At 39.5% G+C, this 27,866-nt stretch overlaps 1 protein-coding gene across 1 annotated transcript; it reads right to left on the bottom strand.

Moving 5' to 3' along the window:
* Positions 1 to 614: 614 nt before the first annotated feature.
* On the bottom strand, positions 615 to 24,837 carry NAF1 (nuclear assembly factor 1 ribonucleoprotein). The gene is made up of 8 exons (XM_065061428.1): positions 24,098 to 24,837; positions 22,655 to 22,793; positions 18,953 to 19,046; positions 15,382 to 15,464; positions 14,219 to 14,379; positions 9,441 to 9,492; positions 3,907 to 4,012; positions 615 to 1,302 (listed from the first exon to the last, which is right to left on the bottom strand). Exons 1-8 carry the CDS (start codon positions 24,664 to 24,666, stop codon positions 884 to 886), a joined length of 1,623 nt encoding a protein of 540 aa, XP_064917500.1. The 5' UTR covers positions 24,667 to 24,837; the 3' UTR covers positions 615 to 883.
* Between the last annotated feature and the right edge of the window lie 3,029 nt (positions 24,838 to 27,866).

The raw sequence follows: 27,866 nt of genomic DNA, 5'->3' as shown, positions 1-27,866 counted from the left end.
GCATTTTTGACACAAATTTAAAGGGAGTTCTGAAATGGCATACTTTCTCTACCTGACAGGTCTGATGACTTATTCCTATAAAGGCTGACTATTTGCTGTATTTATCTACGGTCATTTTTGCACTAAGAGCAAGGACAAGTTAGAGAAGTTATGCTGCTTTTTAACTTCCCCATACCATGGAGTTCTAAATCATAAAATAATTGCAAAACATCTAATCAATACATTGATTTTCTACAGCTATTGTAGGACACTACATCTGACAGAATAATTCAGCTGCTGGTCCAAGTTCTGAGCTAGCTACTCCAGCTATTTAAAAAATGATAATCCAGTCCCAGCCTTTTAGTTAACAAGAAATTAATGAAATATTAAGCATTGACTGAGTTTATACTTTATATACATAGTGGCAAAGCTAGCAAAAAAAATAGTTATTAGATTTTTAGTTTCCATACAAGTAGATTTCAAAACTTGCAGAAATCGAGAAAAATGGTTTTGCACAGCAATATACAACCACTCTAAATACATTCAAATACCATCTATGTGACATATCCTCATCACTATTAGACAGTAATTATATAAACTCTTAAATTTATTACAAAATAATTTCCACCAATACATACCAGTCTCCAAAAAGTTTTTATTTATCATCCCAAACTAGTAGATATTATAAAAATAAACCATTATTTAATATTTTTATAATAGTTTTCTTTTTTGAAACTCCAAACATACACAAAAAAATAGTTTCCTATGGATGTCCCACAAAGCATCAAATTCTGCATTTGTTCTCCTGTTGCAGAAAAACGACATCTCCAAAATAAGGTAATATGTTCTTGGCAGACTGTTCTTCCTCTAAACTGCAATGCTCTGTATGAATATCTATGGAAACCTAGTAAGGCCTGAAGTGAGAAGGATGGCTATCTGGAGGAGGTGGAGGCGGTGGTGGTGGAGGTGGTAAGAATGGGAACGATGAGTTGTACATGTTTGGGCCTGCCCAAACCATACTTGGATTTGAAGGTGGAAGGTGGAATTGATGCACATCATTAACGGAATCAAAAACTGGAGGAGGAAAGGGATACTGTTGCATCATTGGATTTTCTTTTCTATGAGGCTGTGGAAACACTGGAGATTCCTGATGTATTCTGTTGTCTGAAGAGTACAACTGTGGTGGTTTTCCTTGTGGTCTCAAAAAACCTGGAGGGCCTGATGGAGGAAAAAAAGGATCCCTGGAGAACCCTCTGCCATGGTACCCCCTTGAATAACTTGAAGCAGGATGTTGCATTGACTGATGAAGTCCCTTATTCTCACCTTAAAGAAAAAAAATATTAAAATAATTTTTTAAAAATTCCAAAAACACACACAGAGTTTTAATATTATTTTGGACAGATGAAACTTAAGTCATCACAAATCTTTCCAGCTGCAGTCAAGGAAATTTGAAAAGTAATCCTATCAACAAATAAAGCTAGCAAATAATACATAAACAACAAAATACTAGCAAGTCTACTGTTTAGTAACTCATCTTGATTTATTGAAGTAATATACAAAGGATGATCCTGAGGGTTTCAAATTCAGACATTAAAAAATAAACTTCATTTTCTTTCCCTCCAGGTATTTTCATTTGTATTAACGAATCACAGGAACATTTGAACCACAAGTATTTTGGAAGACTTGGCTTAAAACAAGATTTGAAAACAACACATTTTCAAATTAATGATAAATCAATACTGCACTACAGCTTTCTGACCTGAGTTGGTATGACAGGACAGACACAGGACAAATTATTAAAACTCAAATTAATAAAATTAACTTACTCCATCAGAAAAAGGTAGCCTGTATCAATTAGCTTTCAGCATTCACCTTTCAGAGATTAATTTTTCCCTGTACAGGTCACTGTAAGCATGTTTTTAAGGTTCATTACTAGTGTACTGCCACTTTATATAAATACCATAGAAGTATTAATGAGATAAGCACTATAAAATTAAGAGCACTGAAATAGTAGAAGTGTTCCAAAGAGCTGCTAAGATACACAAAAGGCTGTAGAACTTAACTTGAAACATGATCTCTGAAGGGTTTTAGGGCTAGAAGCAAAAAGCGATATAACATTGCATAAAATCACTGAATTTTAAGAACCTACATGGACCAAATCCTTGGCACTGGACTATATAGATGCATTTTCACCTTTGAAAAGCTAAGTCTGGAAAGGTAGTTGGATACCAAAATTTCCTACTCATTTTCAAAGGGGATTAGGACTTAGACTCCTTTGGTGCATGTCCGCCTCCCCAAAGCACTGAAGTGAAAGTACTTGAGTGAATATTTTTGTTCTTTCTTCTCCTATCAAAGGCTATAATAATGAACCCATTTTAGAGTTTTATAAAGATGCAACCAAAACCCCAGCTGAGACTGAGTTTGTAGTCAATTTGCCAGATATCTTTGTTCCTGAGTTCCATAGCCAAACTAAATTGCACACTAATTTATACCACATTATTTACTGAAAAACACAGCAAACTGTAACCCATACTCCCCTGACAGCTTGAGACAGTTCCCCCCATTGTGTTCTCAGCTATGAAACATAGTTCAGTAACAGCCTCAGCAAGCCCTAGGCAGGTGTCTGATATGCTGGCAGAATAAGGATATGGTGGAAAACATGCCATATGCTAGATAAGCAGAAACAAGGTGAGGAAAATAAGCATCAGCAATGAAAGGAAAGCATGGCGTGATTCAGATCCTTCCCACAAGGGAGAACTGTCAAAACCAGAGAACAAAAGTCAGTCCAAGAAAGGTCACAGCTTTATTTAAAAGGTACAAGTGAGGAATGTACGGTACACAGAACAAAAAGGTTAACAGGACAGTTACTGACTGCCCAGATCAAGAGAAAAGGGGTTCACTGGAGTGCAGTGTTTAGCAGCTTTACAAAGGAAGAACAGCAAACTCACAGAAGGAGTCAGTCCAAGAAAACCAATGGGAGGAAACAACTGTGCTGCTGACAGATGAAGCAACCTGATACGTAAGCAGAAGATTAAGAGGAAAAGGAGAGGGGATGAGTCAGTAGTTTTAAAGAGAGTGGTACAAAAAGCATCCAACAATAGCAGACCAACGAGAACAGAGAAAGAGGGATGTGATTTAAATTATTTTAACCAAAATCAGCAACCAAAATGCAAAAAGTTTTGTCGGTAGAGAGGCACAAGACATATCAAAAAATTTAGTTACTGCAAACAGAGCACAGCTGCAAGCATACACCTGCAACAGATCTATCAACAGCAGGAGGAAAGAAGGTGAAGGCGGCTATGTAAATTATGAAAACCTATACATAGCTTATTAAACTACTATAGGTTTGTTTATTTAATGACTGTGTTAGGTAAGCAAAGAGGTTCTCAGTGGACTACACAAGTACCAGATATTTTAAAGGAGCATTTATATGACATGGGTGAGGCAGAGCTTCCTTTTTCAGATAGTGGAATAGATTCCCCATCTAAGACTTGTCTTCTCCCTGTTTGTCAAAAAAAAAGGTTTCCAGAAAACGTACATGGACTTCCTGTGTCTTCTACCTGTAATCAGAGGCTGAAGCTTAACTTGGGCCCACATAACCTCTGCAATAAGCAAGCTTCAAACTCCAAAAGGTGGCATCTGTTCTCTACCCTCACTGTGTGCCAGCTGACACTGTCATAAGAGCCTTTGAAACTCCTCTGACAACTGTCCTGCTCCTAATACTATTTCCTTTTCACAGTTTAATGGAAAAAACCTTCATTTTCCTTGTAAAATAATTAAGGAGTATAGCCAGAAATTCACAAATATAACTTTGAATAGCACAGAAACACTGATTAACTGTATGAAAGTCCAATCATTAAGATACATATCATCGTGCATTTCAAACTCAACAGATAAAAGCATTGTTCTCCTATAGCATTTACTCACTTGAAGCGTTTGTTTCTGATCTGAGTTTCTTCCTGCCTTGGCTTTGAAGCTTCTTTTTCTTCTGTTTTGCCTCTCTTTCTTTTTCATCATCACTGAAATCCAAGGCCTGGTAAAAAAAAACAAAACAAAACAATACCAAAAAAGAGAAAAAAAAGCCATAGAAAGAGTGCACAGAGAACTTCAGTTCTAGCAATAAATAATTATTTAGAAAACAATTTAGAAAATGGTCCATCCTGCAGTCAGCTTAGAAGAATATTAAAGCAGCACTTCCCTATTTTGCATTCAAAGAGCCATCGTTCAGCTGGCTTCTCAACACAATCAAAAACTTAACACTCCACAAATATCTCATAAGACAAATTATTTTCCTAGAACTGGCAACATTCAAGTACTGAGCACAAATTTTTGATTGCCTAGATGTTAGAAAAAAATGGGAATCTCTGAGGGAGCTGGCTAGTTATTGCCAAGGACAAGCTTTTGAAGGGCAAACTGCAGAGTATCTGACGTAAATACGGATTTTTAAAGTACGTTCAAATTAACTTGGTAACCAATACGTAACTCAGCACAGTTAAACTACATTTAAAAATACCTCTAGTCTAAAATCGTCACTAAATGAGAATTTTCTGTAGTATATATTTAAGAATACTGTTCCCATTAAACTTGCAATAGCAATGTTACTCCAAAGGAATTCTCAGCTTTGGAAAATGTTGTCATTTACAATAGATTCAACGTCACTGAAACATTTTGTTCCTGTTACGCAAGGTTTTGCTACCTTTTGAATCCAAGCTTACATTTATAATTAGGAAACAAATCTGTTATCATAACTAGTTCTCCAAAAACACCTCACTCCTATGACTTTAAGAGGCAGGGTTTGTTCCCACCCTTCCCAAGTCTGAAAGGAAGGGTTCTGCTGCTTACTGATGTATCTCTACAGTATGTACAGAGTAACAATCTCAAAAACACTGCACTAAAACAGTGCCAGAAAAGCCAGGTAAGAGTTAATTCCGAATACAACTATTTCCTTTTCTACATAACTGGATTATATTCTTACTCAAAAAAAGTCACAAAGAATGCAACAGGGTGATGTATACCATGAGCCAGAGAGTGGTAGTCAATGGTGCGGAGTCTAGTTGGAGGCCAGTATCTAGTGGAGTGCCTCAGGGGTCAGTACTGGGGCCAATATTATTCAATATATTCATTAACGATTTAGACGAGGGAATAGAGTGTACTATCAGCAAGTTTGCTGATGACACCAAGCTGGGAGGGGTGGCTGACATGCCAGAAGGCTGTGCTGCCATCCAGCGGGACCTGGACAGGCTGGAGAGTTGGGCGGGGAATAACCTAATGAAATTTAACAAGGGAAAGTGTAGAGTCCTGCATCTGGGCAGGAACAACCCCAGGTTCCAGTATAGGTTGGGAAATTACATATTAGAGAGCAGTGTAGGGGAAAGGGACCTGGGGGTCCTGGTGGTCCTGGTGGACAACAGGATGACCATGAGCAGGCACTGTGCCCTTGTGGCCAGGAAGGCCAATGGCATCCTCAGGTGTATTACAAGGGGGGTGGTTAGTAGGTCGAGAGAGGTTCTCCTTCCCCTCTACTCCGCCCTGGTGAGACCACATCTGGAATATTGTGTCCAGTTCTGGGCCCCTCAGTTCCAGCGGGACAGGGAACTGCTGGAGAGGGTCCAGCGTAGGGCAACCAAGATGATTAAGGGAGTGGAGCACCTCCCTTATGAAGAAAGGCTGAGGGAGCTGGGTCTCTTTAGTTTGGAGAAGAGGAGACTAAGGGGGGACCTTATTAATGTTTATAAATATATAAAGGGTGAGTGCCATGAGGATGGAGCCAGGCTCTTCTCGGTGGCAAACAATGATAGGACAAGGGGAATGGGATCAAGCTGGAACACAAGAGGTTCCGCTTAAACTTAAGAAAAAACTTCTTCTCAGTGAGGGTGACAGAGCACTGGAACAGGCTGCCCAGGGAGGTTGTGGAGTCTCCTTCTCTGGAGACATTCAAAACCCGCCTGGACATGTTCCTGTGTAGTCTCATCTAGGTGTTCCTGCTCCAGCAGGGGGATTGGACTAGATGATCTTTTGAGGTCCCTTCCAATCCCAAACATACTGTGATACTGTGATGAAGTAAAATCTTTCACTAACTCCTACTTTTCCTCGGGACTTTAATGTCCCATCCTCCAGTAGAGCAGAAACAACAAACAACAGGCACCTTCCGTTGCTAGCTAATTTCCACATAACACTCCATAAAAGCTGCCTCACAATCACAGTTTTCTGCTCCTGCTAGCCTTGCAGCATACAGATCACATACTATGACCCCAAAGATAAGGCTACAGTTAAGCTGGGCTAATTACAAGGCTGTCAGAAAAGGAACACTTACCATACACCTTACTGTAGAAAGCATAAAAGGCGTAACATGGATTAATTTAACCTTCATATAAGAATAAAGCTTCACAGTATCACAAAAAGAATTGACTCCAGCAATTGCACACAGTTTACTGTGGGAGCTGGCCAGAAAAGTTGAGGCAGCTAAGGGCTCTAAAAGACTGGCTGTAGAGACTATTTTAAACATCAGTAGCATAAAATTTAACCTGCACCCTTGTCAACGGCAATACCCTTCAAAGCAAAAGCTACTTTCTATCAGCTCATTAGCCACACAGTTTGGACATCTAAGTGTAAACTCTTATTTCAAAACTATCCAAAGATTATTCTAATTAACACTACAGGATATTAGATGTACAGAACACACATATCACAAAGTCAGAACAGCCATGGAAACAAAGGCATCATAAAAGCAAACAAGTTTGCCCATCTTTGTCATCACAGATTTCATTCAAGCTTGCTTCCTTGCTATAGGGAAGTACAGTAAACCTAAAGTTCCCCCTGTACTTTCAGATTCTAACCTGAAGGTAACACAGTATCATAATTACAATTAAGAAAAAGAATAGAAAATTAAATACCAACTTTGGAAAAAACAATGGATCTATATCTGCAGAAGACTTGACCACATTTAGCCAAATTTTAAAGTTACTTAGGCTACTACAAACTTAAATTTACAAGCTCATCTCCTTAGCAAATTTAAAAATATGACTAAGAAACAAAAAAAAAAAAAGCACACCATTAGCCAATCAGCACATTTGTATCATCATCACTAGAAAATTTTTTCACAAAACAAAGACTAGCCAAAAGTTTCTAAGTATACAGAGTCTTTCAAATCTCTATTGATCACATACCTACAGTTCAGTTCTATGAAACAAGTCTCAAATCATGATTCTCTGTGAGATGATGTCTCCCCAAGAAAGGAAGGCAATTAACAGAACTGACAGAGAAGCATTTTTTGAGAGAAGTTAACACTGCTCAGCTTAGTTCCATTGCGGGGGGGGTGGAGTGGTGAAGAAATGCAAAAACTGACACCATCCCTCACAGCATCCTTCTGGACAAGCTGTCCAACTGTGGGATTAGCAGGTTCATGGTACACCAGGTGAAAAACTGGATGAAGGGCAGAGCTCAAAGGGTTACAGTGAATGGAGCTACATGTGGCTGGTGACTGGTCAGCAGCAGTGTTCCTCAGGGTTTGGTTCTAGGGCCACTTCTGTCAATATATTTATCAACAACCTGGATGCAGGAGTTGAATGAACCATTAGCAAATTTGCTGATGATACAAAACGAAGAGGTGCTGTTGACTCTCTTGAGAGGCCTTGCAGAGGGATCCAGACAGACTGGAGCATCGGGCAATCAACTGGATGAAATTTAGAAATGCTCGATTCTGCACTTAGGATGGAGCAACACCAGGAACAAGTATAAATGAGGAGAGGAGTGGCTGGAGAGCAGTTCTGCAGTAGGGATTTGAAGGTGCTGGTTGACAGCAGCTCAGTGTGAACCAGCAGTAGAAGCTGCGAGAACAACCCATGTCCCAGGCTGCAAGCATAGTGCAAGCAGCCGCTCCAAAGAGGGGATTATCCCACAGTATTCAGCACCGGTGTGGCCTCACCTTGAGTGCTGTGTGCAGCTCTGGTGCTCACAATTTAAGAAGGATGTGAAGGTCCTTGAATGTGTCCAGAGGAAGGCAACAAAGCTGGTGAAAGGGCTGCAGGAATGTCCTATGAGGAGTGGCCAAGGACTTCAGGCTGGTCTAGTTTGGAGAAAAGGAGGCTAAGGAGTGACCTCATGACTCTCTACAGCTTCCAGAGAATGAGACTTGGAGCAGGAGGTGCTGATCTCTTTGGTATCCAGTGATAGGACACATGGGAATGGTTCAAAGCTGTGCCAGGGCATGTTTAGACTGGACATGAGGAAGCATTTCTTTATTGAGTGGTCAAACCCTGGAACGGGCTCCCTAGAGCAGTGGTTGATGTCCCAAGCCTGTCAGTGTTTAAGAGGTATTTGGACAATGCCCTTAATAACATGCTTTAGCTTTTGGTCAGCCCTGAAGTAGTCAGGCAGTTGGACTAAGTGATCATTGCAGGTCTCTTCCAAACAAAATATTCTAAAAATTGATTAGAACACTAGAACAAAAACACACACAAAAACCACTTTCCTACTTAATTATAGACTAAGAAGCACATACTACATAGCTTAGAACTATGCTAACTACACAAGCTTTTAGAAGATTCAGAACAAGCAGATGCAGATACAGATACTATACTATAGTAAACACAAGGCTTCTAGGAATTTCACCTATTTTGATTAAAATATGCTTCAAGTAGAAATTGCAAGGAAAAGTGACAGAAATCTTGAGCTAGAAAACAAATCTAATGAAAATATCCCAATAAAGCTATCAGCCTTGTAATTCTTACCGAAAAAGAGAATAGTAATGAAAAAAGTATAGTTAAGAGTCGAGTTAAGGAGCACTGGACAGGAAGCCTGGATGTCATTGCGTAAATCTTACAGATCCTACAGTAAGTATGTCAAGAGTTGAGAGGAGCTCTCCTTCTACACAATCATGTATGACTGCCTTTGTATGGAAGAAGCTCATGTCCCACGAAACTCGTGTTTTATAATAACAAACAGTAGAGAAATTTTACTAAGAAAACATTCAAAGAATGCAGAGGAGGTGTCAAGTTAATGTAACAAAGGAGACAGATTAAACACTCAAGTAGTACAGTTTGCAGAGTATTAGTAGGCCTTTGAAGACAAACAATTGCTTGTGGCAAAGGAAAAGAGAGAGCTGCACTGAAAGAATAGCAAGAACAAAAATTCCCTAGCAGAAGAAAAATTATTGGGTAAGATAAAAGCACTGGTACTCAAAGCTGAACATTCAGGTTGCCAAACATATTCTTGAAGGACTTGAGGAACTGAAGATATACATTTTCCCAACTGCAAAAAGTAAGGATAGAAAGACAGCTAGTACTCTATGCTGACTGTGAAACCTCTCCAAGAAAAGCACGACCTGTTAAATGAAGAAAACAGGTACATCCAACTCTTGTCTGCATAAAAAAACCCTTGCTAACTACTTACTCTGTGCATATTTTTTTCAACATATCTATTATGTAGTAAAAAACAGCAAATAAAAAAACCTATATAGTTACCTCAGGTGGTGGTTCTTGGTCATTCTTCCAAGATGCATCTGAACCTTTTTCCCTAAAAGAAAACAAACAAAAACAACACAAAATTAGACAATCAAGATGAAAGAAAATGGTGTAAGTGGGCTTTGAAACATCTCTTGTTGGAGTCACGTAGTAGGAAGCTATTCCAGGTTAGAAATAATTTGCAAGAACTGTACTGTAGCAAATAGGGTAACACTTTGTTCAAGGTACCAGATCTCCCACACTATGAACTGGCAGTTTTACAAGTGGCATTTGTTTTTTAATGTTGTTTCTAAGTGAATAGTAAAGTCTGTGTCAACTTAGAACTTCACTACTTATGTCACTTGAAAAATCTTCCTACTTAAGTGAAGACTGAACATTTCACCCAGCTAATATTAAGCTTGATCAATATTCTCTCAAAACATCCTTTTGAGACTAAAGTGCTTTGAACCTCAATTGAGGTAGTTCACTGCAACTTATGCTAACTGCTGACTAGTCATAAGCTTTCTTACTCTTCTGGTTTCAGAATACAAATCTCCAGTTCAAAAGGACAATGAGCTAGTCTAGTAGGACACAGGCTTTAAGTATACCTATAGTGAACTGAATTTGGAACAAAAAAACCTCTAAGCTTGGTTTACAATTCTATAAATATAGGTTAGGTTTCACTTTCTATTAAATTGTAAATATGAAATTAAAAAGCTCAATCATAATGCCTGACAAGCACCAAAATTAATTTGAAGTGGTGTCATTTATTTCACCCACCACTTAAAGAACTTCACTAAAAATCAAGTCATTTCTTTGATTAGCAAAAAATTTGTGGAAGAAATTTCAACTATCCTGTCGAAGTCTGTGGAAGGTTTTTCCACACTGCTCACAAATTTAATATATTTTGGTCTGAAACGTGAAGACACAATGTTCACCTACACAGGCAAACTATGTAAAACCGAAAATTCTTAGTTGAAAAACAGAACTAGATGTTTAAAAATACCAACATGTTCAGTGTGAAAAGTCTTTCATCAGTGCTCTAATAACCAAGGAGGGGTTTATGTATTCACCAAATCAACGACAATCAAGCAGCAATAGCTACAAAGTACATAACCACTGGCTCTAGGTAGCCTAGACTTAGGAGGTCCTTAGTTGAAGGCTGCCCATAAGAATGCTGGCAAGTCATCTGGAGGTAGTTTGTGCCTCAACCTCTAACCATAAAACCAAAGCTCAGTCTCCACATGTCACTAGAAAACCATAAAGACCCTCCACATTTGTGATTATAAGCAAATCATATTAGCATGCGAGCCATTTTGAAGTTCAATCAGAAGAAAATGTAACAAGGAAGAAAAAAAGATCAAGGGCTCTATAGGAGTAATTTCTCAACTGCAGAAAACTCTCTACCTATGCAATAACAAAAGGTAACACTTTTTAAATTATGAAACAACTTCTTTGTTTTTTCCCTCTCATCCTGTTATTTTGGGGCAATAAATGCCTACCAGAAATACCAGAGTACATGAGAACCTCCAAGACGTGTGGTCGTTAGACCATATGCAGTATTACTGACAGCAAAATTTAGACCTTGTAAATTCTTCAGGGCATCTTATCTCTCTCTCTCTCTCTCTCAAGGCAGCCTTCCCCATTTCAGCAAAACACAACACACTTTTCATGTTCTGAGATACTTAAATAATCTTCTGAAAAGAACGAGATAGTAATTTCGGTCTTCCGGACTCAGGTACCATAAGATCTTAAAGTCTAACAAAATGAATCATGAAAGTCTAACAGAGGAATCATGAAAATACATGAGCTTCTTTAGAATTACTTTGTGTTTCAGGCAATAAAACACATCTATTTTTAGCAACAAATTATATTGCATTCAGGAAATTTTACACTACACTTTTATTTATTTTGCTATAAAGTGTAAGGCTTACTCACAGCAATGCAACTTTGCACAATGCAAGCAGATTGCATGCCAGATTTCAGAAGAAGCTTCAAACTTAAGATTTCTTTCAGATCTTAATCCTGATTCCTTTTCAAAGTACCATCACAGTTTTGAGTAGCAGTTCTAAAACTTCAAGCCTACGCTACTTCACAAGCAGGTCTGCACAGTCAGACCAACAAAAAGCAGAAAACAAATCACTGGTCACCAAATTTACAATGTGTTAAGGTCCAAAAGCCTTCTTGTGAAGCAATTACTAAAGCTCTGCTTTTCTACTATCCATGCTGTCCATCTTGGTTTCTTTACATAGACATTACAGCACAGATGAGGAATCAAAATTATTTTTCCTTTTTCAATGACACCTAGTTTGTTAAAAGGCAGCTTCGAGAAATACTAATTCCCTCACAAAAGCTTTACTGTTAAAACTCGGAAATAAGACATTGTTTCAGTAAAATGTAATTTAAGTCACATTATTCACAGAATCACAGAATCACAGAATCACAGAATCGACTGGGTTGGAAAAGACCTCAGAGATCATCGAGTCCAACCCTTGGTCCAACTCTAGTCCGTTTACTAGGTCATGGCACTAAGTGCCATGTCCAATCTCAGTTCAAAAACCTCCAGGGACGGCGAGTCCACTACCTCCCTGGGCAGGCCATTCCAATGCCTGACCACTCTCTCTGTAAAGAATTTCTTTCTAATATCCAGCCTAAATTTCCCCTGGCAGAGTTTAAGCCCATGCCCCCTTGTCCTATTGCTAACTGCCTGGAAGAAGAGACCAATCCCCACCTGGCTATAACTTCCCTTCAGGTAGTTATAGAGAGTGATGAGGTCACTTCTAAGCCTCCTCTTCTCTAGACTAAACAAACCCAGCTCCCTCAGCCTCTCCCCATAGGTCTTATGTTCAAGTCCCTTCACCAGTCGTGTTGCTCTTCTCTGGACCCGCTCCAGCACTTCAATGTCTTTCCTGAACTGAGGGGCCCAGAACTGAACACAATACTCCAGGTGTAGCCTCACCAATGCAGAGTACAGGGGAAGGATCACTTCCCTTGTCCTGCTGACCACGCTGTTTTTGATACAGGACAGGATACCGTTGGCCTTCTTGGCCACCTGGGCACACTGTTGGCTCATGTTGAGCTTCCTGTCAATTAGTACCCCCAGGTCCCTTTCTGTCTGACTACTCTCCAGCCACTCTGCGCCCAGCCTGTAGCGCTGCAGGGGGTTGTTGTGACCAAAGTGCAGCACCCGGCACTTGGTCTTACTGAACTTCATCCCATTGGAATCAGCCCATTTTTCCAGTCTATCCAGATCCCTCTGCAGAGCCCTCCTGCCTTCCAGCAGGTTGACACTCCCTCCCAACTTGGTGTCATCAGCAAATTTGCTGATGATGGTCTCAATTCAGAAATTATGGTTTACGTCAGATTACATAGGTGTTCACACTGCTGACTGTAACGCATAGCAGGAAACAGTGTCTGATGCACTGTTCAGCTGCACTGATACGTCATGACGGAGTGAAACATCTTACCCAGCGTTCAATTTTGTACCATGAATGATAGTGAAGTACTACCGAAAGACAGACAGTTCCCAAAACTAGCTGCAAGGCATGCAACAAACTAAAACATGAGTCTCACATCTCAGATGCTGAGTATGGCACACAGTTCTTGATATAGCAAGCAGAGGAATAAAGTCTGTGCAGTTACTGTGTTAAGCAACAGAGTTTAATGGCACAAATCAAAGACCAGCTGGCATTAAAATGCTGCAGAAAAAAAACAAAACAAACAAACAAGCAGAGTGAGAAAGTGATCTATTTTAGTCTTCACTGAAAAAAAAATGCTTGTTGCTTCCACAGAAATTGGTAAGGATGGAAAAAAATAATTAAAAAAAAGACTCCTGCAGGCCTAGCCACATATATAACTAACAAAAAAAATTATTCAGTATGAATACTGGCAGAGTTGCAATTAATGCAGACATTAATATTACTGGCTAGAGTCAGAAAATACTGCAAGTCAGATGAGAACTAATCCTAACAGAGACTAAGTCTCTTGTATGACAAAGGACTTTTTCTAACCTATTGATTAGTATTTGTCTGAAGTAACTATAAGTAGAACACTAATATCTAATAGTCATTTATTACACTTTATTTCTTATTCTGTATCTTTGAGTATACTTCCTTTAAAATGGCAACAAGTCACAATACTTTCCGCAGGCAGACCAGGATACACCAATACTATTGAGAAGTTCCTGAGCATGATACTACATTGTCACTCAAATTCCCCTCTCTCCCAAATTTACAGCAGGTAATTTTCATAGATAATTGTTATTCCTCAACTGCACAACAGATTTATTGATAATTAAATTTCAGTTCTGGCCTTGTAAAATGAAATCAGAATAGTATATAAATACAAACTTGTTCAGAATTCAAACAGATTTATTTTGAATTATGAAACTAAACAACAAGCTGCAGAACAACAAAATCTGGAAAGTTCAGTTCACAAAGCCCATGCATGTGTGTCTGTGTAAGCATGTGGGGGAAGGAAGTATTATGATTATGATATTTTAGGTAACAAAGAAACATGAAAAGCAAGAGAGCTTAATATATTAAATTGAATAAGAAGCTACTAAACTTAGCAATTGTAACACTTTAGAAGCTTGTAGTTTACAGCTACTTGTACTGTTCTGAAAGACAAAACAGTACAACTTCGTTACTACAACACAATTGAGAATATCTAAAAAAAACAAAAGTTTTAGTGTCAAGCTTAGTCCTACAGTTTCTCACTCAAGGCTAAACTTAAATCCTGGATTTTTACTTACGTTAAAAAATACATTATAACCAGATAAGAAAAAAAGTCAAACTCACTGTTTTAGTTTCTCTGCAAATATATACTGGGTGAAGTCTTCCACTGATGGAGCAAAATACATGCTATCTTGCACAGTAATACCTTTTGCTATTATATGCTCAGAACTGTTAAATCTCAACACATAAAAGGGATGCAAAACAGGACCAAATACCTCAAATATCTGAAAAACAAAAAAAAATGTTAAAATAAACCACCAAGAGTAGGTAGCTAATTTCATTGTAGACAACTGGGAAGCTTTAAGATGTTTTGTATTTAAGAAGGTTGATATCTTCAAGAAGCAGTATAAAACATAGTTACTTTCATGCTTCAGTTTTACTAGCACATTTTGTTTGACAGTATATTTCCCCAGCTACTGTTTAAGTCATAATTCGGAAAAGTTCTCATAAGTTGATGTTGCCTTTGCCTACCCAACTGCACTGCTTTCCACTGTCTGCTCTGTTCTCTCTCTGTTATGCCTTCAAATATCTTGCATCTGGAACAATCATCTATTCCTCAAAGTTCACCTTTACAAGATGCCTTTATGTCAGTTCCTGTCTGCTCCCCAATTCCATAGAGAATAGAGAATTCTGAAATGTTCTACAGAACAGCTGCAATTTCAGGCTGTGTTTTTTTCTTTCACTCACATCTAGCATTCAAAGATGTTACAGTAGTAACTGTTCTAAATAATGGTTTTCCTTCCCCAGAAAACACAGAAAATTCAATGCAACATCCCTCTCAGCAAATATTCCTCATTATACTTGCATAAAGCACACACCGGCCTTAAACTGGAATAGCAGGGCATAGATATGTAAACATTCCCCATTTTTCCTGAAACTTTACTCTGATTTCTCCAATCTTTGCCCCCAACTCCTGACAACAAAAGAGCACAACCTGTTACTCAAGGCATGATACATCTAAAAGCACCCTCTTCCTCTCCATGAGCACGTTCATAAAATAGAAACTCATTGCACATTGTAACTCTGTAAGGATGCAATGAATTCCAGGTTAGGAATTCTTGAGACAACAAAAAAATAGATTACTACAGCAAGAGTCAAAAGCTCAAACAAAAACTACATATCAAGGAAACATCTTTCATTTAGTCAGCTTCAACACTACTTGTTGCAACATAAAAGAATATTTTTAATTTAAACCAAAATAACAGATTTTTACGCTTTACACACACCTTTCCTGCTGCTTGCCGATCTTCTTTAAAAATTATGCTGTCTTCATTTATTGGAGGTAGGCCTCTCATTGATTCAATTATTACTGAAATGGAAAAAAAAAATTAGAACTTAGTTTCAACAGTAATATGTAGTTAATTGCAGAGAAACATAACAAGCCACTCCACTATTTGTCAATTCAAGTTCACAGAGCTTCACTGGAAAATTCTTGCACACACACAAAACTACTTACAATCATACACGCCTTCTCCAGGTATATATAAGTGGTAAGATCTATGCTTGTTACAGAGTTCTTGTTCTCTGGGGTGGAGAAAAGAAACCAGACAATAGGTACAAAAGAGAAGTCTCAGATATGTGATATACGTGTTGTATTTACCCAGGATGTTTCTTAATTAAGTGCATAGCAGCAATAATCTGTGTTTTTTGAGCACAGATATATTCTGCCTTAGTATTCCAAATGAAATTCTCCTTGGAAAAAAGAATGGAGATAGCTATTCATTACAGCTTGCCCTTTTAAGTCATAAGAATTAGACCAGAACACAAATGATATGTCAGTCCAGTCACAGTAGCAACTGCTAGCGACATTTATGTATGCAGATATACAATTTGAAATACATTTCTGTAATGTAAGTCATGTAACAGTTTCATATTACATTTGGGCCTTATCAATGATTAATGATGGTATGAGTGATCAGAGTGAGCAAGTCATTCCAGTAGCTGAAAATATAAAATTGTAACACTTCGTAGACTTAAACATTTATAAATGGACACAGAGCATGTTCTTCCTCCGTTAAATACATTATTTAATATACAGGCTGCTTCTCTTTTAGGCTTTCCAGATTCAGAGACAGAAGGAGTTTATTCTTTACTGAAATTTTTAGAGTAGTTCACTCTCCTTGTTGGTAGTAGTCCACATTTGTTGCTTTAGCCTACAGAAATACTGGGTCTTCCTTTATGTTCAGCAGGAATTATGCATAAAGCTGTCAATACAGAGGCCTAGAGGCATTACACTCAAAAATTCTCATTCTGAAGGTAATCTTTTCTACCTCTAAACCAACAGAACACTCAAGCATTCTCAATACCTCTCCATCATCAAATAGTCACCCAAGCACTTAGTGTCACTCAAATAAAAACTAACAAGATTATCACTGCTAAACTTACCTAACAAAACTTAAAGCAATAAACATCTCATCAAGCTAAAACTCCAGCTTTGTTACTATTTCAATCTGCAAGCACCTTGTGACGTGCCAAGCAAGCCTGTGACAATGCAACAGGCTTAACAGTTCACTGAATTTCTAAACACACACCAAAAACTTCCACAAAATGCGTTCAATTTGACTGATTGCACATAGCCCCTAGTTTTCCAGCAGGCTAACAAAAATATTCTAAAAACATAAGTCATGCCAGTCCCATAAAACCCAGGGGAAACATTATCACTTGCAGACTATTTGACTTATACCTCCCCTATCCCAACCCACCCAAAATCCTCAGCTTCTACTCTTCCAGGGCTGAAAGTGCAGTCCCAGGGCACGTTTTAAATATATACCAAAGCTGTTTACCTTCCAGGCTACAACCCACACAGTGAAATTTTCCTGTAAGTACGTTGAAGCAAAACACAGTAAGAGTTCTGTTAAATTCTGATACACTGAGCAGGAAAAGTTCACAGAAAGTACTGTCATCTTCCTTTTAGCCGGTGTGAAGCAATTATGAATCTAAACTGACATAGCTTTCAGTTCACCTCATAGTATGAAATAGCCAACTTATAGGTATCACATGCTGCAGACTGATGAACCTGGAAGCTTGCTGCAGAGAACACCAGAGATTTCTGATACAAAGGGACAGTGTTCAGGACACCAATTGTGCCAAAATAATATTTGTGATTTCCAAATGAGGCCTCGACTTCCCTGTATACACAGGTATCAATTTAGTTCAAAAATCAAAAACTAACACACAATTATTACAGATGGCAGAGTCCCTAATAGAGCCACAAAACAATTGAAATTGAGGCCACTCAGACACCTGTTTCCAGAAGAAATTAAAATAAAGGAAAACATGTAGAAAGAAGTCATAAAGCAAGGTGGTAAAGCAGAAAAATAACAAGGATATCATGGGGTTTTATTCCATTCTTATAATTTCATGAATGATTATTAGTCTGGTTTATAACTTTCACCAACCAATCCAAATTCAACAATTCATATATTTCAGTTACGTAAAGTAGGATACAGACTCCAAAATTCACCTGGCAGTAAATACACAGGATCTGAAAAGGTTATACACACCAAAGAGGATTAGAAATTAAGGACAGTTTTCATAATTGAAGTCTTTAAAAACAGCTTTGTTTAAACATTCACATACTAGATCAAAAATAACTGCAACCTATGATTTAACCACTTCTCTCAACTTATTTTCAAACTATCACTTTAGATGTAAACAGCTTTCTTCAAGTCCCCATAAACATCAATAAGCAAGAAAGGGCAAAGTATAACAATAGAACAATGACTAGACTACCATCTTCCACATTCTCAAGACAGCTTCCTGCACATGAATTAAATCTAACTCTAAACCAACAAAAACAACTAATATACTGTAAAGGAATTGCCTGTATTACCCAGAGTCTTTTACAATATAAGAAAACTGAATAGCAAATGGATATCTGCTTTAATTCTTTTGTACCCCACTCAACATAAATACTTCATATTGAACTTTGTTTCTAATTTTCACAAGCAAATTGCTTTGAAAGCAGATCAAGCAAAATGGAACACCTGGAGTAAGCTTAAATATAACCATACCATGGATATTTACTAATACCAGCTTCAGCAAAACTTTGATTTCACGTATCAAAAACTGAGGTCCCAAGTATATCTGAAAATATCCCTAAATGCATATTGCCTGCAGTTAGGCTTGCATCCAGTGTATATCTCAATCCCATTAAGCTTGCCTTCCAGCACCTACATACCATGTTAGTCATGCTCTCCTATGACTGCCAAAACTGGCAATCTGTATTTAGTCAAGGTGCCGAAAGTGAGATGAATAAAAAAAAAAAAAAAAAAAAAAACCACACATAATATACATAATATGCCAATTGCTCAAGCACTGCTACACTGGCTAAAGAAGTAAGCCTTTTTCCTGTCCTCATATGTTAACAAGCAAGCACGTGGGACTGCATCTGTACTTCCAGTTGTACACCTCCTGTACCTCCAGAGATAATTCAAATATAGCATGTACAACTGGAAGATTTCTTAAAATACTGCAAATTATCAATCTTATTGTTGCCAGAATAAAAAGATCCTAATAGACAGTGAAAAGGGGGTTTTATGTAAAGATCAGAACATGAAAGTCACACAAAAATACATTAATAATAGTTGTAGTATCTTAAATCTTTAAAAGGCATAAGCCAACTAAAATGGAATACAATACAAATGTCACTTGGTAGTTTGAGTTCTCATTCAGCAACTTGTTACTCCCTGAAACAGAATGCTGCAGTAGTAATACTTTTAGGGAAAAGTACACAACTAATGCAGAGATATACAGAAATTATTTTAATTAAAACTAAAGCAAACGTATCTTGCCTACCTAGATTCTCAATGATGCTGGAAACTGTCCCAAAGAGTTTCAGTTCAACATTATCAGGCAGAATTATTGCTAGGTCTTCAACAGGAGGCAGCTCCTGAAAATACCAAATAAATGTTCAGAATATAATCTTATCACACAAAGACTTTTTCATCTCTTTGTTGCTTAAATTTGACAATTACGAAAACCTCCTAGTGCTTTTAAGACTTAATTTAAAAATTATAGTTTGTCTTGTTCAGAATAATTCTAAATGAACTCATCTTGGAGGAATGTCACTTCTGAAGGCACCTATTCTATTGAGATACTACTATACACATTTCCAGTGCAACTGAAGTAGAAGCCAATTTTATTCAACTGGAGAAAACCAATAACTGCTAGATATTTTGTTAACTTTTTTAACTTTCAGGTTAGATAAATTAAGTTCCATGTACAACAAAATAATTTGATAAATTAAGTTCCATGTACAACAAAATAATTTGATAATCAGCAACCAAAACAAAAGACAATCTGTAACCACATTCAATGCATGACAGAAGAAAAATGTACATAGCAAGAGATAAAATAGTATGAAAAATATTACATACAAAATGTCTGTCCATTTATGCCACAACTCAGATTACAGAAGATGTATGGGTTGTCATGATCTTTACAAAGAAAATTAGTTCTGGCTAGAAGTCATATTTGGTAAAAGAGGATAATCCTAAGCAATACTTTGGAAATAAGTGCCAACCTTCAGATACACAAATGAATACTGCACAAACAATATGGAAATTGAGCCTTTTCCTCAAGTGTCAGCATCAAAATCTGTTATCAAAGGCTGATTAACATCAAACATATAATCTACCTCAAATTTACTCATAAGATTTCTATGTATACACTGTAATGCTGTTAATTCAATATGGACTATGTGGAATACAAGGTAAGGGCAACTAGAGTAAAAATTATCTTCAAGTTCAACATCATATGAATTTGGAGGTAGAGTTCAAACCTTAGCACTAAACTGCACTTCTAAAGGCCATCACCAAGAAATAAAATCTCTCTCCAATAGAAGAATCTTACCCTGTCTTATCAAAACTTCACCTGACACATCTCCACTCTTAGCAAAAGTGCTTGGCAAAGGCTTCTAGAGCAACACAAAGACCAAATAGAAGCAAACACTTTATCAGATCAGAAAATATAGCATTAAAGCCCAGATGCAAATTCAGATAGAAACACCATACCTTCTACAGGACAGTAAGTTTTCCAACATTAAACCAACTCCACTGCTAAGACTCAACTGAGTCATGGAAGCCAGAACAAGTAAAAGGCAAAAACAGAGAAGGCAAAAAGCTAAGATCATAGAATGGTTTGGTTTGCAAGGGACATTAAATATCAGTTCCAATGTTCTCACTGTGGACAGGGACATGTTCCTCTAGACCAACCCTCAAACCCCATTCAACCTCCCACTGATGAGGCATCCACAGCTTCTCTGGGTAGCCTGTTCCAGTGCTTCACCATCCTTGTGGTGAAGAATTTCTACATTACATCTAACCTAAATCTGTCCTCTTTTAGTTTATAGCCATTACCCCTTGTCCTATTACAAGATGCTCTTGTAAAAAGTCCCCCTCCAGCTTTCTTCTAGGGCCCCTTTTGGTACTAGAAGGCTGCTGTAAGGTCTTCCCAGAGCCTTCTCTTCTCCAGGCTGAAGAACTCCAGTTCTCTCAGCCTGTCCCCAGGAGAGGTGGTCTGATCATATTTGTGGCCCTCCTCTGGACTCGCTCCAACAGGTCCATGTCCTTCTTAGGTTGGGGATTTTGATCCAAAATCTCAAATTGGTAAACTGTCATACTGTACACAATATCTGTCAGTTCTACACTTCAAAGCAAGAGGTTTCCAAAACAGTTCCACTAGCACTCCTTAATATGTGCATGCTTTTCCCCCTAAGCACATACTCCAGTTAAATACTTTATCTTTCACCCATGCTTTAGCAAGTTAGCTAGTTAGGAACTTTTACCAAAAGGCTAATCATACATTTTAATTTGCCAATTGTATCCCATCAAATTTACATAAGACAATCTACACTATCTTACACAGAATTAGTCTATGCAAGATTAGTCTATTACTGTAGAATGGCTTAGTACAGGATACAGTAAATAAAGTAGTTGATAGAGCTTCAGTTCTTATCAACTATCACAGGTAAAATGCTATAGCTTTGCTGAGCCAATGAAATTAATCAGGCCAGTACTTAAAAGGAAGACAATGTTCTGTAAGCACTTGGACTTGAAGCTAGTAAACTAATGAGCCAATGAAATTAATCAGGCCAGTACTTAAAAGGAAGACAATGTTCTGTAAGCACTTGGACTTGAAGCTAGTAAACTAATGAGACAAAAGAGCAGATCAACAAAGCATTTTGAGACTAACATTATCTAAGTAATTGAGATAAAAGGCAAATAAAACCTGATAAGTACATCTATTTGAGGAAGGATTTTTGTTCAGAAGTCCAGTGTTGTAAAATTGTTTTAATAGAACTACTTAAAATGGTTCTACTATCAATCATACTTCAAATCAAAGTGCACGTAAGCAGCTATTGCTTTGATATTTTACTCCTTCAGAACATAATGTTATGTGTATTTCTTAATCTTTTATTAATTTCAGGGATAAAAGAAAATCCTAAGAGTTTTTATTTACTCCAGGTATCTGTACAGCAACAGTTCAAGAATTATCAACATACTCCCATATCCTGATGTTGCTACTACTACTGTGTGTCAGTGCCTCAGCCTTTCCAGAGAGTCATCTAGCATTTCATTACAAACTGTTACAGAGCACTGAAGCAAAGGTAAATGTATCCAAACGCATCTGTTCTTCAGAGGTTTTTTCTCTACCTTTCTAATAATTTCTTGTACCCTTCCATCAGGCTTATTTCTCATTCCATAAACCATTTTTATCAAGGGGAGAGATCTACAGAATAACAGCTGAAGATATACTGTCAATGCAAACTGACACTGCAGTGTTACATTATCCTTTTATTTGTAATCCATTAAAAATGATGCATAACTAATTATCCATTAGCAGATTATTACTAAAACTCATTCCTTTCAGCCTCTTAATTTTGAGATAATGAGCAATAATGACAGCAAAACTTAATGAGTACGGCATTTATGAGAACCAAAGCCAAAAGACAGTATCTTGATGCAAATTAAGGCTCTGATCTGCAATAAATAAAACAGTACTGTAACAAAAATTGCAGAATAAAACAAATGCAAACCATTTCTATGACTGTTCTAATAATTTTGCTTAAGTGAGTAGAGGCAATGTAATCTGAACCTCTGTGGGGCTTAATATAACATCCAAAATTTTTACCTCAAGGCTAAACATATTTGAAATATGACTGCAAGACATATCAGACCTTCAAGACTCTCACATAGAGAAAGGATGATGAAAGCCTGCAATATACAAACAAAAAAAAGTACTAAAATATCTAGAATTTTATCCAGAAAATTGTTTTTGTTAATTACAATTCTGATTTTACACAAATATGAACCTTCAGAGGGGTCTTAATATACTGAAAAAATAGGACATTTTAAGTCATTAACTGTGCCATATCTGAATTAGTATAAAAAGTTACATTCAATCATTAAGTATTGCAATGACTTAAAATATATTAAGTTAAAATATTTTAAGTTGGGTTACTAGAAAAGGGTTTAAAAGATAACACACTGTACTTACATCGATAGGCAACTCATCTTTTGTTTTAACACAGTAAGATCTGTTATCCTTCCCATTCAGATGATCATCTTCGTCAGATACTATTGAAGGAGAACATGGAGAAGAGGATGTACTTGATGAACTATCTGAATCCGTATCACTGAACAAAACAAACACAGGACTTAGAACATAGACTTGTACATTACAGATAAAAAGAGTGGATAGATTATAAATTACTCAAATACCTTTGCTTACTAGATATGTTTTTCTTAAACGTTTACAATTGTATATATAGGAACAGCAATCTTTCCTGAACCTACAAGCTAGTGGACAAAACCATAAATAACAATAAAAAAAAAATCTGAGAACCATAGCTTCAGTAGCTCTGGGCAAATGCTAACAACTGCTAGCAACTGTTGCTGCATTTTTTTTTTTTCTAATTGCTGACAGGAAAGACAACAAATAAGGGGATCTCTCCAAACAAACCTTTTGAGAATAGCCAAATATGGACTTACTGGAACAAAATCAATATAGCAGAAAGCCCCAAAAAAAAAATACACAAAACAAACCAAAAAAAACACAACAGACTATAGATTCGGAAGTAAAAAAGACTACAGGTGAAACCTTTGCTATAGGTCAGGAATTTCACTCTAGATCAGACCTCAACGTTCTAGGAAAACTCTGAACAGAGCAAACCAAGTACTTGCAAAGTCAAGATTTATCCCATTAACTGTTAACAAAGCTCAGTATCTTCTTATTAAGTGGAGATACTTACACTTCATTTCAGTCTTCACTAGTTAGAAGGAGCCACACCCAGCTTGCTGCGATGGCCCGAAATCACAAAAACTCAGTAAAACTGACAAAGTGTGCAAGCTTCTAAGACTGAAACAGAGCCCACGTCTAACCAAAGTTACTTTTTACCAACTATACTGGACACCAATGCACAGACACAAGTAGAAGATGGAACCTTTTATAAACAAAAAATGCAAGTCAAGAATGAGCTTTTCCAACAAGACGCCAAAACTAGAACATGAGTTAAAATCTGCAGATTCTTTACCTTGAATCCTACATTTTTTCAGCAATAACACTGTAGGTGTCTTGTCACAAGTGATGTAGAAGCACCCTGTGAGGACCATATCAAATGGAATTCAAATGGACACAGTGGCACAACCAACCTGATGGTCTACCGGCCACCACACCAAACTCATGTTCTCATTAAATCGTATAGCATTACAGTCATTGGAGACTTATTAATTAAAAAATAAAACTCCTATTGAAACATAACTGAAAACGTCATCCTTAACGGGAAAGCTACAGAAGCTGCAACAGTGTGGCAGGGGAGGGGGGCGGACCCGGACACCCCGCTCCGGGAACGCTGAGCCACAGGACCGCCGGCCTCCGGTGAACGAGCGACCCGCGGAAAGCGACGCGGCCCTCACGGCCTAGACACGGGGCTAAACCCACCTGTCCGAGTCCGACGAGGAGGCGGCGGCAGGCGGGGGCCCGCTGGGATCCTCAGACGGCGGTGAGCAGGGCGCTGCCCCAGCTGGGGGCGGCGGGCACCGCTCTTCCCCACCGCCCTCCCGGGGGTTCGGCGCCCCCTCCGCGCTTGCCGCCTGCTCTTGGCCCAGCGCCCTGTCCGTGTGGGCCGCCTGCTCTTCGCTCGGCGCTCCCTCTGTGCTGGCCGCAAGCTCTTCGCGCGGACCCCCCTCCATGTTCACCACCTGCTCCTCGTCCAGCTCCCGCTTCGCGCTGGTCGCCTGCTCCTCGCCCGGCGCCCCGTCCGCGCTCGCCGCTTGCTCTTCGCCCGGCGCTCCCTCCGTGCCGGCCGCCCGTTCCTGGCCCGGTACCCCATCCATGCTGACCTCACCCAGCGGCCCCTCCGTGCTGACTGCTTGCTCCCGGCCCGGCAGCCCCTCCACGCTAACCGCCCGCTCCTCGCTCAGGGGCTCCTCCGTGCTGGCCGCCTGCTCGGTGCCGGGATCAAAGCCCAGGCTCTCCATCTGCGCCACCATCTCCACCTCAGCCTCCATACCGGCACTAACGGCGCGCGCCCCAGCCACCCCACGCGGCCCGCAGCCCCACCCCCAACCACACGCCACTTCCGGCTGTCCCGAGCGCCCGCGCCCCGCCGCGCTCGAGTCGCCTGGTGCTGAGGGGCGGGACGCGCGCGTGGGACACGGAGGGCGCGGCGGGCCCTCTCGTGACGCGGGAGCGCACGAGGAGCGGCCGTTGCGGGAGGGCGGAGCTGCACGGCGCAAGGGCCGCGCGCGGCCGCCCGAGGCGGGAAGGAGGCGGGGCCTGGCGGGGGAATGCAGTAATTGCCTGTTAACATTTGATTGGTTTGGGCTCTTTGTTAGAATAAGCCATTCTATTAAAAACCGACGGAGGGTAGCAGTAATGAATTTTGTCATAATTTCTGAAGTCTTGTTTATTTAAGCCTTAGTAAATGTTATGATTAGTTTAAATCAAACACTAAAGCTTTTAAATCTAACAGTTCTGTTTTTATGAGGTTTGCCTGAAAGACAGAGGCAGAGGTCATTGCTACTCCTGCCGAGGACCTATTGGGATAGATTTGTTTTGGTAGTTTGTAAATATGCTGGCAACGTACAGAAGATTCATGTAGTTAAAACTAAAACAGTTGAGAAAAGCTGTGTATCAAATTACTATAGTAAGGCTCAACCCTACTGTAGTAACCCTTTAGTAATACCTAGCTATACAAAACCTAACCACATCCTTAAGATCTCCAAACCATTTACCACAACATAAGTGTTCATTCATGTTCTAGGTTCACCATAAATAGCCACTAGTTTGGAGCTTCAGGGTTTTGGGAGGATCTGATCAATGCCTCACACAGCTCTGTGGAGAAGCCAGTTGGTGTCTTAGCCTTTTCTCTTGGCACCCAGGGATCTGGCATACATGGTGTCCTCTCCTGTAGGACAGAACGGGTTGGGGGACTTAGAGCTCTTCCCCGTGAAGGTTACTCAGGAGACAACACACGTCTTCTCTTGAACACAACTTATCCATGAGAAAACCCAAAAGACGTGCAAAAGACAAGCATCATCAGGAGGCTGCTGTGACTGTGAGCCTACGGACAAGCCCCTTGAGCCCAGATCCCGAATTGCGACCTGACAGCTGTGCTCCTGTGCCAATACGGTGTGTTCCTGACTATCACAGAGCTTCAGCATGCTGTGCCTCAGACTGCCTTGCAAATGAAGACCTAAGGCTGTCTTTGCTCCCATGCAACAGGATGGGAAACAGAGCGCAGTATAAGTCCAAGGAGGAGCCCCATAAATTAATACGTGAGAGAATTATGTGTGAAAATGCTTAGAGTGCCAGAGAGGACTGGGATTTGGGTGTCTGATGAGAGCAGAGGACAGAATTACACGTTTTCCATGTAATAAACCTCCCCTCCAGCCCTGAGAGAACTGCACACCCACAGCTCAAAGACCACCCAAAACATTTCATTCTTCACCAGAATGTCTGGGCTGTGCTGAAAAAAACATCCCAAGGATGCTTCACGAGTACCCCATGCAGCCTGAGGGGAGCGTCTGGTCTGAACAATCGGGTGGTGAGGTGGACTGTGCACTGGCTGAAGGAAAGAAGCCAGAGAGTCGTGGTCAGTGGGGCAGAGTCCAGTTGGAGGCCTGTATCTAGTGAAGTGCTTCAAGGGGGGGCCTTTACAGGGGCCTTTATTATTCAATACGTTCATCAATGACTTGGATGAAGGACTAGAGTGCACTGTCAGCAAGTTTGCTGATGACACCAAGCTGGGAGGAGTGGCTGACACACCAGAAGGCTGTGCTGCCATCCAGCGTGACCTGGACAGGCTGGAGAGTTGGGCAGGGAAAAGTTTAATGAAATATAACAAGGGCAAGTGTAGAGTCTTGCATCTGGGTTTCAGTATAAGTTGGGGAATGACCTATTAGAGAGCAGTGTAGGGGAAAGGGACCTGGGGATCCTGGTGGACAGCAGGATGACCATGAACCAGCACTGTGCCCTTGTGGCCAAGAAGGCCAATGGCATCCTGGGGTGTATTACAAGGGGGGTGGTTAGTAGGTCCAGGGAGGTCCTCTACTCTGCCCTGGTGAGACCATGTCTGGAATATTGTGTCCAGTTCTGGGCCCCTCAGTTCAAGAAGGACAGGGAACTGCTGGTGAGAGTCCAGCCCAGGGCAACAAAGATGATTAAGGGAGTGGAGCACCTCCCTTATGAGGAAAGGCTGAGGGAGCTGGATCTCTTTAGTTTGGAGAAGAGGAAACTGAGGGGTGACCTCATTAATGTTTATAAATTTATAGAGGGTGAGTGTCACAAGGATGAGCCAGGCTCTTCTTGGTGACAACCAAAGGTAAGACAAGGGGTAGTGGGTGCAAACTGGAGCACAAGAGGTTCCACTTAAATTTGAGAAGGGACTTCTTCTCAGTGAGGGTGACAGAGCACTGGAACAGGCTGCTCAGGGAAGTTGTGGAGTCTTCTACTCTGGAGACATTCAAAACCCACTTGGACACATTCCTGTGTAGCCTCATCTAGGTGTTTCTGCTCCGGAAGGGGGATTGGACCAGATGATCTTTTGAGGTCCCTTCCAATCCCCAACATTCTGTGATTCTGTGATCTGACAAACAGAAGATGGCTTTCTCTGATAGTTTCACGCTTTCTTTGCAACATGACACAGCAGATACAAGCAGTCAAATTTTATTTAGTAGTAAAATCAAACATACAAATATGTATATAATGTAATTCTTCATATTTTGTTATTGTTGTTGGATTTGTGGTTTGTTTATATATCTATATCTATATAAATATATAGATATAGATATAATTACGTATAAGCCAAGCAGAATAGGCTGTATGTATAAACAACAGAAGTAAACTCTCTCACTGTGCAGTAACTCAGAACACATAGGCTAGGAAGCCTCTTTTCTCCAGTGAGAACAGTGGGGCCCTGAAGTGAGGTTATGTGAGGCGGGTGGTCTAAATATTACTGCCCTGTACTGCAAGCCCTTTTACAAAAGGCATCTTTAGAAATTCATACAATTAAATGTCAACAACAATTGAATGTCAATTGCATGGAGATTAAATACTGAACAATCTCAAAAATGGGTTATATTGAATCACACTAGCAAATATGTTTTCATTCCTAATGAAGTGACAGAAAGGAGATATATGTCTACTTACAGAGTAAGCAGAGGCAGAATCCTACTAAAACCCAGTCCTGCAAAAACAGAACCTGCAA

Source organism: Columba livia, chromosome 4 (genome assembly GCF_036013475.1).
Source record: "Columba livia isolate bColLiv1 breed racing homer chromosome 4, bColLiv1.pat.W.v2, whole genome shotgun sequence".
Classification (NCBI taxonomy): Eukaryota; Metazoa; Chordata; class Aves; order Columbiformes; family Columbidae; genus Columba; species Columba livia.
Note: the sequence above shows the minus strand (reverse complement) of the source record. Positions and strands in the feature narration are given on the sequence as shown.